The following is a 19,562-nucleotide window of genomic DNA, read 5'->3' on the forward strand; positions in this document are numbered from 1 at the left end:
TTTATGCACAATTAAAAAAAAAATTGCAATCTGCACTACTTCTCTATATTCTCTATGAGTGTGGGAAATTTCATACTTATCCGTCCGCGCAATTTTCGTGAAAAGGAATCCAACATTTTTGCTGCACGTATTACCTACTTAAAATGTAGGTTCTTAATAATAATACATAAGTGTTTTGAAATATAAAACTAATCTTAAATTTTTTAGTTATACCACTTCCATTCTAAGGGTGCAATTTCGTAAACAAACTTTGCCGTAATGGCGTAACCTTTAAAATACACGAAAACTGCCCAGCATAAACATATTTTTTTAGTAACTTTAATAGAAGTATTAGAATTAGAAGTTTATTATAGAATTTATTTAATTGTAATTACATATTTAGACATACTTAACATAATTAATCTTGGAATAGGTAATTATTTCAGCTTTTTTTAATTAAAGAAATTATGTTTTACATAGGTTTAATCTTTTACCCGTTGAACGTTTATAAAATGATTGTATTTACGGTAATAGTGTTGATGATCTTCATTAGGTGGCCCAAATATACTAAAATTATTACGAGCATCCATCCTTATTTATAAATGTGTAAAGAAGCAAAATTATTATTACATTGTTCAAATTTCTATATAATTTATAAATATAAATCTGTACGTATGTACCTGTAAATATGTATATTGCGCGCGTGTGTGTGTGTGTGTGTGTACGCGTGTGTATGTGCGTGTGTGTATATATTTCTATAATAGATAGATACACAGTGTGCAATTCATTTCGAAATTATTCTTGCCCATCTAATGGTTGTCTGGAAGAGATCACTCTTAGCGATAAGACCAAGAAAAAATGTTTCACAATATTTATTCATTTTGTGTACAATAAAGAATACTCTTTCAATGGTGGTAGGACCTCTTGGGAGTCCACACGGGTAGGTACCACCACCCCGCCTATTTCCGCCGTGAAGCAATAATGCGTTTCGGTTCGAAGGGTGGGGTAGCCGTTGTAACTATACTGAGACCTTAGAACTTATATCTCGAGGTGGGTGGCGCATTTACGTTGTAGATGTCTATGGGCTCCAGTAACCACTTAACATCAGGTGGGCTGTGAGCTCGTCCATCCATCTAAGCAATAAATAAAAAAAAACTATCTCGCTCTCTCTCTCTCATCAAACAACTCTTTAAAAAAAAGCAATGATTTAATAAGAATTAAATGAAAAAGCAAAGAATTAATATGTATTTACAACTAGCTAGACGTCTATAAAATTTTCTAACCGAAAAAATATATGTGTATAAACCATTAGAATAGATAAAACCTTAAAAAACAACATTATTATTAAAAACGAAAGAAAAAATCTTGATATTGTATTGGTTTCACGGCAAAATTTTTAGTGACTACTTAACTTGCTTGAAAGTGAAGAAATACTCTCAAAATCCATTAATTTGTAACTCGCACTCGCACATACAATAATCGAGATTCGAGAGGCTCACTTCGGTAAAGCTATTCGATACATGAGACAGCAACATAAACAAACCTTCTCTCTCCCACAAAATGAGATTCATAAGCTTACCACTAGGTGGCACTGATACAAACTCACACAAATTAAACATAACATTAACATCGACTGAGTAATTAAAAAAACTCGCACTAAGCACAGGTACATTACCCATTACCCGACTAATTATAAATATCGTTAGAAAGCTTGGCATTTCAATTAAACGCCTTAAAAAAAAACTTGCATGCTACCAACATAAAAGAAAAAATTATTGCTTCTAAAGATGAATAAACGTCCTGCAAATCGAGTAACTCGCACTCAGAGCTCCGCACGTTTCACCGTGAAGAGCGTACACTCGATGCGAGTCATTCGATTCGATTTTTGAAACTCGCACTAAGCCTACTGTAAACGTATGCAGTTTATAATTTGTTGATATTGATATATGAGTCGACTATTATCAAAGCCGGCAATCTGACTTTTGGACAATTATTGGTAAATCAGAAAAACGAATTATTGACTTTGTATTCCATTGGCAGTCACAAAACTCTTCGGAACGACATCTTAGATAAATAACAGGTTAACTATTAACCTTAATTTAATGCAGGTTTTGAACCGTATTCTTTGAAGGAGACGATTATATTCAAATCAATCTGTATTGACATATCAACAACATTTTTTTGTCCAAATGCACAGATTGCCACCTTTGATAATAGACGACTCATATGTATTTATAAAAAATTGCAAACTGTTTTTCACTTTAATTAGAAATTCTCAATTTTTAAAGATAAAAACGATGAAAAAACTTATTTCTGATATCGTGATATGCTACGAAAATGCTACAGTTTAATTAATGAAATTGCTAATGCTTAGATGGGTAGACGAGCTCACAGCCCACCTGGTGTTATGTGGTTACTGGAGCCCATAGCCATTTACAACGTAAATGCGCTACCCACCTTGAGATTTAAGTTCTAAGGTCTCAATTTTAGTTACAACGGCTACCCCACCCTTCAAACCGAAACACATTACTGCCTCACGGCAGAAACAAGCAGGGCGGTGGTACCTACCCACGCGGACTCACAAGAGGTCCTACCACCAGTGATTACGCAAATTATAATTTTTGCGGGTTTGATTTTTATTACACGATGTTATTCCTTCACCGTGGAAGTCAATCGTGAACATTTGATAAGTACATATTTAATTAAAAAAATTGGTACCCGCCTGCGAGATTCGAACACCAGTGCATCGCTCAACACGAATGCACCGGACGTCTTATCCTTTAGGCCACGACGACTTCAAATTAAAGTTTTGACATTATTTCATAATGACAGGATCTAGCAACACTGGGTAAAGCAGCCATTTTGTAGTGTCATAATTAAGTTGAAATCTATTCAAGAAAATTTGGCAATTTCAAATGGGAGTATAGCTTTTTGTTTTGATATCGAAATAATAAATTCAAAAAACCCCAGTTTTAATAAAAGTTATTTTCAATTAAAATGGAGCAAGACGTCGACAATAACTTTAAAATCATCTGCAGTACATGCTTGTGTGGTGACCGTAAACTATTCGCTTTGAATAACACCCAAGAAGTGTATCAAATTTTTCGTTTGTTGATGTTCGATTTCGCGGGTGAAGCTGTAAGTAATGTTTTTTTCAAAAAAAAAAAAAAAACTGGCTAAGATTATCCTGTTCCCTCTATGTTGTAATTAGTATGTAAGATGTTCAGTCTTTTATCAATTATACCTATATCCGAGGGGAAATGTAGACCGAAACGACCGTAATTTAAATTTTTTACTTAATAAAATTTAATGGTATTAAATATTCTTTAATTTTAGTTTGTATTTGTTTCGTCTTTGCTTTAGCTCTTTTTCTAAAATATTATATGTTTGTTTTTGGGCTGTTGGTTTCCATAATAAATAAAGTAAATATACAGGATAATACCATACATACTGGACCAATACAGTCCGTTTATTTCTCGAAAGATTGAGGATGGCCGTTAAGAGCTGTCCAGCTGACATTTAAGGGTATTATTAAGTCAGATTTTATATGAGCATTGAGCAATTGTAGCTTGAGGATTTTAAAAGCGACATTTTAGTTTCATAGCCGGTCAGTCTCATCATCATTATCATCATTCTCCTGCCCCTCTCCCAGTTACCTGTAATCAGCGCAACATGTTTTCACCCTTCATACTCCTCTATCATATACTATAACGAGTTAGTCTATTATCACACATCTATGAACTTTACTACAAAGTTGAATTATTAGTTCAAATTTAATCAGATTGTCCAGCTGCTCTAGTGGCTATTAACTGATCTGCAGACCATATGGTTTATTTGATGACCAGTTGAATTTATTATTTTATGTAATATATTTGGCTTATTGTAGACAGTGACTCTATAGTCCCTGGCATATCTATAGTCCCTGTCGTTCGTTAGGTTTGAGCCTCGTGAGCTCACCTACTCGCACGGTTATGCTGCCATAGCCTCTCAAAGCTATCAGCTTAGGTAGGAAAAGAAAAAACAAAAAAAAATTGCTTAGATGGGTGGACGAGCTCACAGCCCACCTGGTGTTAAGTGGTTACTGGAGCCCATAGACATCTACAACGTAAATGCGTCACCCACCTTGAGATATAAGTTCTAAGGTCTCAAGTATAGTTACAACGGCTGCCCCACCCTTCAAACCGATACGCATTACTGCTTCACGGCAGAAATAGGCGGGGTGGTGGTACCTACCCGCGCGGACTCACAAGAGGTCCTACCACAAATTAAATTATTAAAATTAAAATATTGTGGTTTGTCTGTATTTGTTTCTTCTGTGATATTATTATACTTTATGTCAGTACTTTCTTGAACACAGGAAGATGTGAGATGCTCATAAATTATTTTTAGATTGTTTTACATTTTCACGATACTTCATGAGTAAAATTTATTCAATAATGTTGAAATCAATCAAACTAATATTGCGGTTTCTTTTTGTAATAATATCATCGCTATATTATTTTTGGTGTTTCAAATACTTAACGGTTTTTGTGTTGCTGTTGACTGCTGTTGACTGTTGGAAATAATGACAATAAAAAAAAAGAGGTCAGACCCTAATGGTGGTTCTGATTTTGTCCATGTTTCTTTGCAAAAACCTGAAGAAAGTATTAGATCAACTTTAAGGCTACCTACATTGGTTATTTATGGTTTTTTTTTTTATATTGTGTCTAGATGGGAGATTCGGTTCAAGATACTGAGCAGCTCGTCTGCTGGGAGTGCTTAGCAATTATGAGGAAGTTCCTGAAATTCAAATGGCAGGTGCACAATGCACAGGAGCACTTGAAGGTCAAAGGACTGAACCAGTCACAGGAAGTGAGTATATATATATATTTTTTTATTTATTGCCCTTGTAGGCAGACGAGCATACGGCCCACCTGATGGTGAGTGGTTACCCTCGCCCATGGACTTCAATAATGCCAGGGGCAGAGCCAAGCCGCTGCCTAAATGCTTTAGATTAGTGTGCAAAATCCATGAAACATTTCTCTCAAACCTATATCTATACTTCTATATCTATACTAATATTATAAAGAGGAAAGATTTGTTTGTTTGTTTGTTTCGAATAGGCTCCGAAACTACTGGACCGATTTGAAAAATTCTTTTTCCATTAGAAGCCGACATTGTCCCTGATGAACATAGGCTACTTTTTTTTATTTATTTTTTATTTATTTTTTTTGGGATCATGCGTGTTTTAATGTTTCCGAAGCGAAGCGAGGGCGGGTCGCTAGTTTGCTATATTAAACGATCTATCTAATTATTAATTATTATTATATTTTTTTTATTTTTAATAATTATTATTACATTATAATACTTTGTGTATTAATTGTATGTGAGATATGTATGTGTGTATGTATGTGTATATGTATATGTATTTCACTGGAATGGTACACCGCGCATAGTTCGTTTCCAAATGATTCTTGTCCACCTGATGGTTGTCTGGAAGAGATCGCTCTTAGCGATAAGACCGCCAATTGTACTTTTTTGTGTTTAATGTATCGCACTGTTTGTTTGTTTTTTGGTGTACAATAAAGAATGTTCTCTCTCTCTCTCTCTCTCAAAACACCCAATTTTATTTATCTAGGTGGGTAGAATAGCTCACTGTTTACCTAATATGAGTGCATTCCAGTTATTTCAGTGAAGTGGATCCCATGCATCATCATTAATCTGAATACGACCTCCATTTAGTCAAATACATACTTAATAAAAGTTGCCGAATTACTACCACACTGAAGAAATAAACATTGTGTAATATAAATCAAACCCCCAAAAACTAATTAATGCATTGTGCAAAACTGTTGGTAATTACGGGTACGTACCACCACCCTGCCTATTTCTACTGTGGAGTAGCAATTTATTAAGGCTTGAACAGTATGGAAGCCATTTTACTGAAAACGGAGACTTCGTATTCATGTCTCAAAGTGCGTGACGGTATCTACGTTGTTGATTTGATGTATATAGGTTCCGGTAATCACTTAGCAACAGATGGGCCTTTAGCTCTTCCACCAATATAAGTAATAAAATAAACAACTATATGGTATGAAAAGACTCACACCTGACACCGACAGCTTAGTGTTATTAATCTTCTAATGTTTATAATAATGATGATGCAATAATGAAATTCCACAGACCCTGGATCACACCTATCTCCCGCAGCCGTTATCATCACTGGATGTCTCGTCAAAGTGTGATTACGACAAAATATTCTTCGACTTCACCTTTGGCGGAGACGACACCCAGTACATCTCCATCACGAACTCCGAGGACGTTAAGAGTGAGCATTATGACATGGTTACCGCTGTCAGAGACAATATCAATCTTCAAATCGAAGACCATATTCTGGAAGGTGAGTGTGTATTCCATATGGAATTTCCAGTGAAATTTGGAGCCGATAGACATTAGAATGTTGTTACTTTTAACTCGACACTTGAGGTGGCTGTTTTAATTTTATCGGATAACATAAAAAATTTATGCATTAATAGTACAAAACTTACAGTACCCCAAACCCTCAGTACTGATGATAGTTTCTGCGAAGCACTGCTCTTGCTAAGGATAGTCTTAGCAACGACCTCATGTTAGAGCCCTGTGAGATTACCTACTCGCTTGGTTACACTGGTATAACACGATAGGTTACCAGGTTAGTTAGGAAAAAAAAATCTGATGATACCATATTTTATTCATATATCAAATACTTGGTCAACTGATGCGTCTGTTTGTTTTTCCAGTTCCTGAATTCGTGTTGGGGGGACCAGTGTCGGATGTGATGTCGCATATCGTTGTGGGAACTGACGAGTTGACAACAGTTGATGAGTATGAAAATAATATAAAAACTGATGGGATACCGCATTTGACAATGAGGTTTGTTTGTTATTCAATCTGTTAAGTTAGTCTCCTTAGTCCTAATTAACCAAATTTATTTATTGATAGATAATCACATAATTCAAGTAATAAAAAAAAAAGAACACAATATTCCTCCTCTCCTTAATTAGAAGTGTATTCTTACTGAATGTACACATACCGCCATAAATAGAGAGAGATGGATGGAAAAGCCACAACCAAGCAATAAGACATACATAACCACAAGTTCGTTCCAGGGTTGTGTGCGATATAATCAAAAGGTGTTGTACTGAATTAACTTTTCAATCCTTCTTCATAAAGCATGTTATAATGCGGGAATATTAAAAGGGACTGTTCTGGAATTACTTAATGAAGTAATAATCTCGATATTAATACGTGAAGCAAAAACTTTGTACCCTTTTTACGAAAATTGCGCGGACGGAGGAGTGTGACATTTCCCACACTTGTAGAGAATATAAAGAAGGACAGCACTAATAATAATATTTGCCCCCCCATGCGTCTTCCGGTGCCTTTAAAATCGAATAATATCTTATATTTTTCAGTCCCCTAACGACAACACAAGAAGACACCATCGTGGTCCAAAGGCCGAAAATCGAGAGAGTGGATATAACGCATGCGGGTTATAAAATCGAATACATGTCCGAGAGTCAGATGCTGGCTTACAGGTACTTACTTAACTCGTCTCGGATATATATCGTCGTGGCCTAAAGGATAAGACGTCCGGTGCATTCGTATCGAGTGATGCACTAGTGTTCGAATCCCGCAGGCGGGTACCAATTTTTCTAATGAAATACGTACTCAACAAATGTTCACGATTGAATTCCACGGTGAAGGAATAACACCGTGCAATAAAAATCAAACCCGCAAAATTATAATTTGCGTAATTACTGATGGTAGGACCTCTTGTGAGTCCGAACGGGTAGGTACCACCGCCCTGCCTATTTCTGACGTGAAGCAGTAATGCGTTTCGGTTGGAAGGGTTGGGCAGCCGTTATACTGAAACCTTGGAACTTATATCTCAAGATGGATGGCGGCATTTACGTTGTAGATGTCTATGGGCTCCGGTATCCAATTCACACCAGGTGTGCCGTGAGCTCGTCCACAAACCTAGGCAATAAAAATAAAAAAAAGATGCTCAGACACATGATCGAAGTTCCGTTGGAATAGGGAAGAAACGTGCTCGGATTGGGGGAAAAGTGGAGGGGAATCCCCCTCGGATTCGATTCTGCCGCTCGATCGAGAAGTTACGGTAGTGAAATCGCCAATTCGGTCAATAGCCGGACACTGTCCCCCGGTGGCTGCGGGGACTGTGTCTGCCCCCCCCTCTATTGAAACGATCTCATCTTTATAATATTAATATTATTATAATTATAATAATAATAATGGTTCGAAGTAAATGTATTCAACTGATAATTATTTTTAATAAATGTATCTTTTTTATTTGATTGGTTTTGTTAATTTCAGGTATGTTTCAATGATACTATTCATTCATTCATTCATTTATTTCCAGAGAGGAACTCAAGGACAAGGTCAGCTACGCCAGCTCCGTGTACAAGTGCGAGCTGTGCGTCCTGGGCTTCTACTGCCAGCAGCTCATCAAGGATCACTTCGTGTCCTGCCACCGCGCCGTGAGTGATGAATACCGCAACGGCGCATTCGTGATGTCCATGGGCACCCGTGACCTAGTCCAAGCTAAGATGAGGCTGTTTAAATCCCTCAGTTCGCATAAATATATCTCTATCTATATACTGCTAATAACCTCTAGGGATTCTCTGAATGTTTAGGAGAGCACCGTGAGGGTGCCTTAGTCTGGGAGACAGCTGATAGTGGCCCTAGAAAGAGCAGTGCTTTGCTGAAAATAGGCTTGTGGAGAGTACTTAACGGTAGGTAGCGGCTTGGCTCTTCTGGCATTGATGAAGTCCATGGGCGACGGTAACCACTTACTATCAGAAGGGCCGTATGCTCGTCTGCCTACAAGGGCAATAAAAAAAATCTACCAACGGATCGGAATCGCAACCCGCTGAGAGGATCCCTTGAAAGAATCTGTGGGCTGAATTGCACGATGGACCTCTCCCTCGTATTCAGCCGAACATGGTCTTAAAAAAGTGAATTTTAATTATTATTTTTCTCGCCTAATAACCGAGTGAACTCGCTCACGCTCCACCTGGTGTTCATTGGTTGCCGCGGGCCCATAGACATCAGCGAAGTAAAAGACCCATCTATGAGCTCTAAATGTCAATTCTATAGCACAAGGGTTGCCCCGCTCTCGAAACCAGTAGGAACATCAGCGCAGTGGTGCCTATAGGTCCTCACTGTACCCGCAGAAGCCGGGCACCCTGGCGTGCCGGATATGCTACGTGTACGTGGAGGAGTCGAAGCTGACCTCGCACGTGGACTCGCACTACATGAAGCACGTGTGCAACCTGTGCGGCCACGTGGAGCAGAGCCGCGGCATCATGATGATCCACGTGGCCGGCCACGCCGAGACCAGGGTGCCCAGCAACGTCATCAGGATCGGCGACCTGGGGCCCTTCGGCAGCAAGGTACGCACCGAGCAATGGACATCGCGCTCGAACTTTAGTGGAACGGTTTACGAAGTTAAACTTCTCTACGCACAAAGACGTCGTGGCCTAAAGGATAAGACGTCCGATGCATTTGTATATACATGATACAAATTATATGTACTTTTTATTTTTTTTATTGCTTAGATGTCTGGACGAGCTGTTACTGGAGCCCATAGACATCTACAACGTGAATGCGCCACATACCTTGAGATATAAGTTCTAAGTCCTACAAGAGGTCCTACCACCAGTAGCAGTAACGCAAGGCGGGTACCAATTTTTCTAATGAAATACGTACTTAACAAATGTCCACGATTGACTTCAATGATGTGAAGGGATAATGTAACGTGTAATAAAAATTAAACCGCAAAATTATAATTTGCGTAAATTTAAATCTCACAAAAGCATTATAACAACCCAGATTTGTCCCTATTCTACCCCAATATATGGTACGCTGCGTACTGACCGCGCAGTGGACATCACCTTTAAACTTTTTTTAGTGGAACCGTTTTTGTAGTTAGACTTCTTTACGCACGCTTGACTTGGGGAGTAAGATGGTGATGCGTAACGAGAGCGTTACGAAAAGTGTGATCGGGCGAGACGAACGGAAGTTGAGACGGAGATATAAGATACTAGACGTACTCGCCCGTTTCGCTTCGCATTTCAAATTAACATTATTATTTATTGTCATTATTGTTAGAGAGTCCAACACTCATATAAATATCAGCCTATCCATTAAGTACATGTATTTTCTACATGGATACCAAGTTTCAAGTGAATCGGATGCACGGTTCAGTAGTTATAACGGAACATCCGTAAAAACCACTGTAGATTTATATATTAGTAATAGCGACCCGCCCTCGCTTCGCTTTGGAAACATTAAATTTTATTATTGATAGGCGAGTCCCGCCATGTTGCGCGCGGTACGACAATAACTGCGGGTGACGCCGTGGGGCGAAGCTAGTCTAAAAAAAGCAGCCTAAGTTACTCCTTATATCATCAGCTACCTATTAGTGAAAGTCTCATCAAAATCGGTCCAGCCGTTCCAGAGATTAGCCGGAACAAACAGACAGACAGACAAAAATTGTAAAAAATGTTATTTTGGTGTATGTACCGTATACATATTCATATGCAAGTAGTAAAAAGCGGTTATTTCAATAATACAAACAGACACTCCAATTTTATTTATATGTATAAAAATTTTATATTAGTATAGATTGTAGATAAATAGAGAGAGAGAGAGAGAGAGAGTTACGTTTTAGATATTATTGTAGGGGTTAGAGAAAGAGAGAGTAATACGCGCCCATATTTTCTTTCTCTTTCCTTCACTCTGAAACAAGTTTTTGAATTGAAGCTAGCACAATAATTTAGTCTACGCTATATTTTTTTTTAGAAGTTCTAGTACCGATTCCTTAAGGACTCACATGTAGGCTGATGTTTGCGTGCAGTAACCTAATTTATTCTATTGTAGGGTAGGAAGAAAAAGCAGGAAGCGACGAAGAAGGCAGCGCCCCCCGCCAAACCCGGAGATCTGAGGAGGCTGCTGTCCAAGACCACCATAGAGGGATACAAGTGCCTGGAATGCGACATGTTCTTTAAGTGAGTAATTCGTATTATTTATTGCGAAAGAGTTTTTTTTTTTATTGTATAGATGGGAGGACGAGCTCACAGCCCACCTGGTGTTAAGTGGTTACCGGAGCCCGTAAACATCTACAACGTAAATGCGCCATCCACCTTGAGATATAAGTTCTGAGGTCTCAAGTATACAGTTACACAGTTACAGTTATTACACACGGAGCGGTACTATTAAAAATAATGCATGATGTTAAATTATTACGCCGCCGAGCAAGTAGGTAGTAAAAGTAATTTAAATATAAAAACAAAACAAAATATAATATTTAATCAGTAAAACCGAACTAATAAGTGATTTTAGAAATATTTTGACGTGATATATATTTTTAGCCCACCTGGTGCCAAGTGGTTACTGGAGACCATAGACATCTACAACGTTAATGTGCCATGCATTTTAAGATATAAGTTCTAAGGTCTCAGTATAGTTACAACGGCTGCCCCGCCCTTCAAACCGAAACGCATTACTGCTTCACGGCAGAAATAGGCAGGGTGGTGGTACCTACCCGCGCGGACTCACAAGGGGTCCTTCCTACCACCAGTAATTACGCAAATTATAATTTTGCGGGTTTGATTTTTATTACACGATGTTATTCCTTCACCGTGGAAGTCAATCGTGAACATCTGTTAAGTACGTATTTCATTAGAAGAATTGGTACCCGCCTGCGGGATTCGAACACCGGTGCATCGCTACATACGAATGCACCGGACGCCTTATCCTTTAGGCCACGACGACTCGACGTGACCGTAAATGCTTTGACCCCGCAGGAGCACCCGGGCTCGCAAGACCCACGTCGCGAGGTACCACCGGGAGGGCCTCCAGTGTGACCACTGCAAGAAGACCTTCGTGAACAAATCCACATTGGTCACCCATCTCAAGTAATTACAGCCAACATCTAACATAAGATACATCTTCATATATCTATCTATATATTAATACGTGAAGCAAAAACTTTGTAGCCCCTTTTTACGAAAATTGCGCGGACGGAGGAGTATAAAAATTTCCCACACTTATAGAGAATATAGAGGAGTGCAGAATGCTAATATTTTTTTTTAAATTATGCATAAATAATACATTAAATCAATAATGAAAACATTACACACACTACCATGTCTTTGACATACACACACGTACTCTTTGTCAAACTTTTGTTATTTCTTAAAGTCTGTACTCAAATTGAGATTAAGTTAATATTGTTTATCTTTCTTGGCGAAATCTGTCACACACAGAATTAATGTTCAAACTTATAATTTCAATTAATTATAGTCGGCTAATTTCGGCTACTGCGGGACCACTAGTATATGAGTCGTCTATTATCAAAGGCGGCAATCTGTACATTTGGACAAAAAATTTTTATTGATATGTCAATACAGATTTATTTGAATATAATCGTCTCCTTCAAAGAATACGGTTCAAAACCTGCATTAAATAAAGGTTAATAGTTAACCTGTTATTTATCTAAGATGTCGTTCCGAAGAGTTTTGTGACTGCCAATGGAATACAAAGTCAATAATTCGTTTTTCTGATTTACCAATCATTGTCCAAAAGTCAGATTGCCGCCTTTGATAATAGACGACTCATATGTATAAAAGTGCCTTTTTTTTTTTAACTACCCACATTATCTCTCAAGGTTGCATGACGGTCCGTTACCGCGGGACGAGTGCCCGATTTGCCACAAGATGGTGAGGTCCACGCAACTGAAGTACCACGTCCAGAGGCACAAGAGCAAGAGTCGGTACGAGTGCGAGGAGTGCAACAAGGTGTTCTCCCACCTCGCGACCTACCAGGCGCACCTCAAGTACGCCAGGGCGCACGCCACCGAGCAAGTCCTCAAGTAAGTGTCCCGACAACCGAGCCGAGGTTCTCGGGTTCAATTCCCACATAGAGCTAAAAAAAAATTTTTTTTTTATTGCTTATTTGGATGGACGAGCTCACAGCCCACCCGGTGTTAAGTGGTTATTGGATCCCATAGACGTCTACGACGTAAATGCGCCACCTACCTTGAGATATAAGTTCTAAGGTCTCAAGTATAGTTACAACGGCTGCCCCACCCTTCGAACCGAAACGCATTACTGCTTCAGAAGCAGGAATAGGCAGGGTGGTGGTACCTACCCGCGCGACCTCACAAGAGGTGTCTCTATGTCTGGGTGCTTATTATCTATATAGGGTGTTACAAAACTTACAAACTTTGTTACAACTACTTGTAAAGCCGAAAGGAGATTAAATAACGAGTCCATTCACAATATTTTTAGAACTGTAGTACCTCTGTATGTGTGAAGTAAGTTTTTCACCGCCCTATGTGTAAGTAATGATTCTTATACATACATATGTATTATATTCAATGATGTTATTTTCATCACCCTCTATATTAAGTAATAAAAGAAAAAAAATATTACACTAAAATTTTAAGAATAGATGATCTCGTACAAAAAATAAAAACTTCGCCATGTATAAGTACAAACATAATAACATATCTCTGTGAATAAGTATACTTGAAGCTTATTGTCAAAACAACAGCTTTTTATGAAAGTGTATAAAAGGTAGTAAAATATGGATAAAAAAAATTAGGATGTAATTATTGGAGTTTACTCCTTTAGAATCGATTTACATATATAGGCCCGGGGTATGAAAATTATGGGGACCAAAATCGTACTAGCATGTCACACGAAATGCGTTATGCGCATTTCGTGTGACATGCTAGTACATGCGCCGGCAGTCCGCCACAAAGCCTCGTACTGATCGCGCGTTTCTCTCATTATTGTATTTTCATATATTTGTTAGTCGTTTGTTTTGTGTCTCGTTAATTTGTTAATAATCTGTAGTGTATCGTGTTGTCGTAATATAGAACTATTTCTCGTATTGTTTCGTTTAATTTTTTATATCCAGTAAACTCCAGTCGTGCGTCGGAGCGGACACACACACTTTTTTTTTTTTATATTTATATATCTATCTGCTCCTCCCGTCTGGTCCCCCAAAGAGTCTTGTAACGAGATTTATTAAAAAACCCGACGTCAATAAAAACAAAAGCTTGCCAAAATTTTTCTCAATTTATCCGAACTACCCGTGGTCACGGCGCGCTGGCAACACCGCCGGAAGATCGGGAATACATTAAATGTGAGAACGGCTGTAAGAGTCCGTCGATTAACTAATTGCCTTCACGCCGACCCTTGAATCCGACACGTGACCTTCAGAAAGTGGTTCCCGTTCCTCAGGTACCCTTGCCCGATGTGCAACAAGGGCTACCCGACGAAGGAAGCGATGCAGGACCACTTCAACTACCAGCACCTGGGGAAGACGGCGCACAAGTGTCCCGTGTGCGAAAAGGTGAGTCAGGTTAGGATTTTGTACCTGAAAATATATATACATCTGTATATGACTGGAGGTGATATGATATGAAAAAAAATTTAGGAAATTACGTATTTTCTTGCTCAATGTATCGAGAGCAATGGATAAGAGAATAACAGAGAAAAGGAAGATGGCGAAAACGATTGAATGAGCAAACCGTAAAAAAAGATTTTAGAAAGTATTTTTAATTATTATAATACAGAAGATTTGGGAAAAGAACAATATAAAAGTGGAAATAAGGAAAATAGTCTTATAATTTTTTTTTTTTATTTTTTTTATTGCTTAGATGGATGGACGAGCTCACAGCCCACCTGGTGTTAAGTGGTTACTGGAGCCCATAGACATCTACAACGTAAATGCGCCACCCACCTCGAGATATAAGTTCTAAGGTCTCAGTATAGTTACAACGGCTACCCCACCCTTCGAACCGAAACGCATTACTGCTTCGCGGCGGAAATAGGCGGGGTGGTGGTACCTACCCGTGCGGACTCACAAGAGGTCCTACCACCAGTGATTACGCAAATTATAATTTTGCGGGTTTGGTTTTTATTACACGATGTTATTCCTTCACCGTGGAAGTCAATCGTGAACATTTGTTGAGTACGTATTTCATTAGAAAAATTGGTACCCGCCTGCGGGATTCGAACACCGGTGCATCGCTTCAACACGAATGCACCGGACGTCTTATCCTTTAGGCCACGACGACTTCAAAAATTAATACGCTTTTATTAGTTTCTGACGTATGTATGTATGTTTGTAACGGAATCTTTGAACATGATTTTGACGCCCTTCAAAACGTGGGATTAACTCGAAATTTTGTATACTTATTAAGGACCGATGACAATTAAATAATTACAAATAAAAAAATATATTGAAAAAATTGAAATTCAACTAAAAAATGAAAAATAAATAATAGCTTAAAAAAACTATTATAAAAAACACGCTTTTATAGAAAATCCCACTAAAAAATAGAAAGTATATTTAATAAAAAAAAAACAAAAACAAAGAACAGAAAGAAGCGAATTTAAAATTAACATAAGCGCCCATGATCTTTTGTTTTCCATTCCAGCCCATAGCCTCCAGGGCGAATGTTGTGAAGCACGTGATGAGGGTGCACGGCGAGAAGAAGGAGAAGCCAAGGAACCACGCCTGCGGGATGTGCAGGAAACGATTCACTGTACGTATATATATATATATATATGTGGGATCGCGGTGCACAATGAAATTAGCGAATTTGTTAAATTTTATTTAATCATCAGTTCACAAAAATATACGTCTTTTCTTATTTCGTCTTAATCAATCTGTCACTTATACTTCATTCACCATCTGTCATCTGTCAGGTCGGTGTGGCCAATGGTTACACCTAAATATTCCCACATATATATATATATAATATAAAAGGGTACAACATTTTTGCTTCACGTATTAATATATATATATATATATATATATAAAATGTTGCAAAAATGTTGTACCCTTTTTGCGAAAATTGCGCGGACGGAGGAGAATGAAATTTTCCACACTTATAGAGAATATAGAGGAGAAGTGCAGAATGTTAATATTTTTAAAAAAATATGCATTATTACATACATAAAATAAATAAATAAAACATTACACACACTACCATATGTTTGACACACACACATATATATAAACTCTTTGTTTATTGTCAAACTTTTCTTTTTGCTTATAGTCTGTGGTCAAATTGAGGCTATAGTGTAGTTTTGGCGAAATCTGTGATTATAGAAGTATAATAATGTTCAAATTAATAACATTCAAATTTCAATTAATTGAAGTCGAATTTCGACTACCAAGGGACCACTAGTATATACCAATATACCATCGGAGATGTGTGTGATCTGTTTGCCCCGAGGTGTTTCTCTACCAAGCACCGTCCACGCTGTTCCCGACCGCCGCTATGACCTGTCCTTCAAACGAGGAGAGAGAGGGCAGGCCAGGCATTGCTTTGCATTGCATTGCAGGCCCGAAAAAAAAAAAGGCCAGGCATTGCTGATGTTCATGGGCGACAGTAACCTCTAACCACCACCGACTTCCCACCCGGCCTGAAGTGTATTCAGCCCTAGATTTTTTTATTGCCCTGGTAGGCAGACTAGCATACGGCCCACCTAATGGTGAGCGGCTACCGTCACCCATGGACGTCAGCAATGCCAGGGGCAGATCCGAGCCGCTGTCTACCGTTAAGTACTCTTCACAAGGATCGTTTGAAGAAGGATATGTCATAGCGCTCGGGAGACACCGTGGAGGGGAGCTCATAGTCGGATGGTACGTCCAAGTCTCCATTGTATATTTCATTCTGTAAAAATTTTCCCGCCGGGGGTGGAGGGGGGTTGGGAGGGGGCGGAGTGTAATTTCGACCTCAAATTTCAGGACAAGAAAGCTCTGACTCAGCACGAGGTGATCCACTCCCGGGAGAGGCCGCTGACCTGCGACATCTGCCAACAAACCTTCAAGCAGAAGGCCTCTCTGTACACGCACAAGAAGAGGGTCCACAAAGTCGTGCCCAACAAGAAAGTCGTTGAATTCATTGAGGCGACGGCTTAGTGATGTCCCGGGACTGCACCGCGCTTGGGGTCTTCGCGAGGAAGCGTCGGCCCCATCAGGCAGGAGTGGTGTTGCACGAGCGTATGACGTGCCTTATCAATGAAGAAGTCTTCAGTGAAGGGCTCCTGAGGGCGCATATGGCGGTAACGAATCTGAGACTGCGAGCCCCTGGTTAGGGGTGTGTCGGGTACCATATATATTGGTGATTGGAGACCCATATAGGAACTCTGGGGGCTATAGTGATTATTGTGAAGGAATTCGGTAGGCAGCGGCTTAGCTCTGCCCCTGACTTTGTTGAAGTCTATGGGCGACGGTAACCACTCACCATCAGGTGGGCCGTATGCTCGTCTACCTACAAGGGCAATAAAAAAAATACCACCTTGTAAATGTCGTAAGTGAGATCCATAATTGACAACGTGTGCGAATTGAATTCTTTGATGAGAGAGAGAGAGAGAGAGAGAGAGAACACGAAAGATCTTCCGTCCCTTTTTCGATACAAATCGTAGCGCTACACGACTTTAACCTGTTGCTATCGTCGCTCGCTAAGAAGTTGCACTTCTGTCCGATTTCGGCTCGAGTCGCCTTGAAAGCGTAACAGCCTGGCCACGGGACATTCGCCGATACGAATATTCGCGCGGTGCGAACGGCGAAGCGTCTAGCGACTAAAACAAGCGCATAGAAATGTACCTAACAAGCCACGCGCACCGGCGACCGGCGAAGCGACCGGCGGAATGTACCGAGCGAATCGCGCGGTGCGGCGGGCGAGCAAAACAAATGCATGAATAAGGACGGCGCAAGCCACGGAGTCGAGCGGTAGTCGCGGCGAATAGTGCAGTGATTAAATGAGTTTAGTTGTTTTCGCCGCGAAAAATGAACGCCGAAATTTTTATATTTTATATTTTTTATTAATTTTTTTTTTTATATTTTTAAACTCGTCGTGGCCGAACGGATAAGACGTCCGGTGTTGAGCGATGCACCGGTAGTCGAATATCAGGCGGGTACCAATTTTTGTAATGAAATACGTACTCAACAAATTTTAATATTCACGATTGATTTCCACGGTGAAGGAATAACATCGTGTAATAAAAATGAAACCCTCAAAATTATAATTTGCGTAATTACTGGGGGTATGACCTCTTGTGAGTCCGCGCGGGTGGGTACCACCACCCTGCCTGTTTCTGCCGTGAAGTAGTAATGCGTTTCGGTTTGAAGGGTGAGGCAGCCATTATAACTATACTTGAGACCTTAGAACTTATATCTCAAGGTGGGTGGCGCATTTACGTTGTGGATGTCTATGAGCTCCAGTAACCACTTAACACAAGGTGGGCTGTGAGCTCGTCCACCCATCTAAGCAATAAAAAAAAAATAGTTGAAATACTAGCTAGACCAGCTATTTGGAAGTCTAGCCACCCAAAGTATTTCTCGTACTTCTTGTGGAATAATAATTCTCCATCTATAGGTATATTCCAATTCTTATTCAAATCATGTACTTCACAATCTTTTCCAAATAATAGGTCCTGAACCAAAAAACTATTAATTTGTAAGCAATATCGAGATAATTTCGATATAGACATTTCGCTGTCGGACTTCCTTACTAGTCGCGGCGGCGAACGTGAGTACCCGTGGCCTGCAAACGGTGCTGCGCGAATGGTCGCCTCGCCCACCGCTTCGCTGTTCGCACCGCCGATCCCCGTGGCCAGGCCGTAACGGAGTGAAGTCGCCGCCAAACACGAGCATGCCGTCTCTCTCGCACTAGTTAACTCTCTAAAAACGATAATGCCATGCACCACTCTTGACCTCTTGACCTTGAGTTTTGCTCGTATGAAACATAAAAACTGAATATTTTACTGGGAGCCTGCGCGGGTAGGTACCAGCGTTCTGCTACTTCCTGCCACTAAACAGTCAGGAAATAGGCGTTTCCGTTTGACATCATTATAATATACAATTGGAGCTTAAAGCTCATATCTCAGGTGATCAGGCCTTATTATCACATGAACCTGTCTACTTATCTAGTGAACATCGCTCATAATTCCTTTTACTCTGAAGTTTAAAAAAAATATATTATTCCATTAGAAAGAATACGCTTACAAATAGATAATTGTAATTGTGTTATATAAACAATTCAATGGAAGCGAAAACGGCCTCGCGTCGTCCGAGGTCATTCAACTCGGCGCGTCATATTGTGTTTCATTGCGCGCCCTCTATACTTTGATATTTAACACAAAAAAAAGTGCATCTTAATAAATAAGAAACCTATTTACTGTTGTCATATTGTATTGTATTATATTATAATCAATAAATAGATTATTTTTAATATTTTTGTGTGTTTGTTTGCACGTGAACAATATTGTCAGCAGGTAAGTTCCCCATGAATTTTTTTTATCGATGTCTCAATTGTATTGTGAATATATTTAGCACGTCTCAAACAGGAACCAATGAGTGTTTTGGGCACAGAATTGAGGCGCTGGGGTGGACGTGGCAAATCCCACCCCTCCTGGCTAAATCCGTGTTTGCCCCCTCTGTCCTTGTAAAACTGAAAAGGCCTCCGGGCCACCAGTAAAAGTTCCTGAAAAAGAGGGCACATAATTTGACAG

At 39.5% G+C, this 19,562-nt stretch overlaps 1 protein-coding gene across 3 annotated transcripts; it reads left to right on the forward strand.

Moving 5' to 3' along the window:
• The first annotated feature begins 1,627 nt into the window (after positions 1-1,627).
• Positions 1,628-19,286, forward strand: LOC114246648 (zinc finger Y-chromosomal protein). Of its 3 annotated transcripts, none has more exons than XM_028179291.2 (13): positions 1,628-3,117; positions 4,690-4,830; positions 6,142-6,358; positions 6,738-6,870; positions 7,413-7,535; positions 8,381-8,498; positions 9,195-9,413; positions 10,903-11,030; positions 11,829-11,939; positions 12,692-12,895; positions 14,274-14,385; positions 15,476-15,583; positions 16,795-19,286. In XM_028179291.2, the coding sequence occupies exons 1-13, from the start codon at positions 2,977-2,979 to the stop codon at positions 16,966-16,968; spliced, it is 1,929 nt and encodes a 642-aa protein (XP_028035092.2). In that variant the 5' UTR covers positions 1,628-2,976; the 3' UTR covers positions 16,969-19,286. The 3 variants fall into 3 exon arrangements, with proteins under 3 accessions (XP_028035092.2, XP_089587459.1, XP_089587460.1); XM_089731333.1 differs by lacking the exon at positions 1,628-3,117 and adding an exon at positions 3,160-3,291; XM_089731334.1 differs by lacking the exon at positions 1,628-3,117 and adding an exon at positions 3,174-3,257.
• The last annotated feature ends 276 nt before the right edge of the window (positions 19,287-19,562 follow it).

This window comes from Bombyx mandarina, chromosome 11 (genome assembly GCF_030267445.1).
Source record: "Bombyx mandarina strain Sakado chromosome 11, ASM3026744v2".
Classification (NCBI taxonomy): domain Eukaryota; kingdom Metazoa; phylum Arthropoda; class Insecta; order Lepidoptera; family Bombycidae; genus Bombyx; species Bombyx mandarina.

Bases quoted from the DNA above. Each gene is read 5' to 3' on its own strand.
- LOC114246648 (XM_028179291.2), top strand. From the start codon at position 2,977: ATGGAGCAAGACGTCGACAATAACTTTAAAATCATCTGCAGTACATGC. The intron at 11,031-11,828 runs GTGAGTAATTCG...TTGACCCCGCAG, and splicing joins GAATGCGACATGTTCTTTAA to GAGCACCCGGGCTCGCAAGA. The intron at 11,940-12,691 runs GTAATTACAGCC...TTATCTCTCAAG, and splicing joins ACATTGGTCACCCATCTCAA to GTTGCATGACGGTCCGTTAC.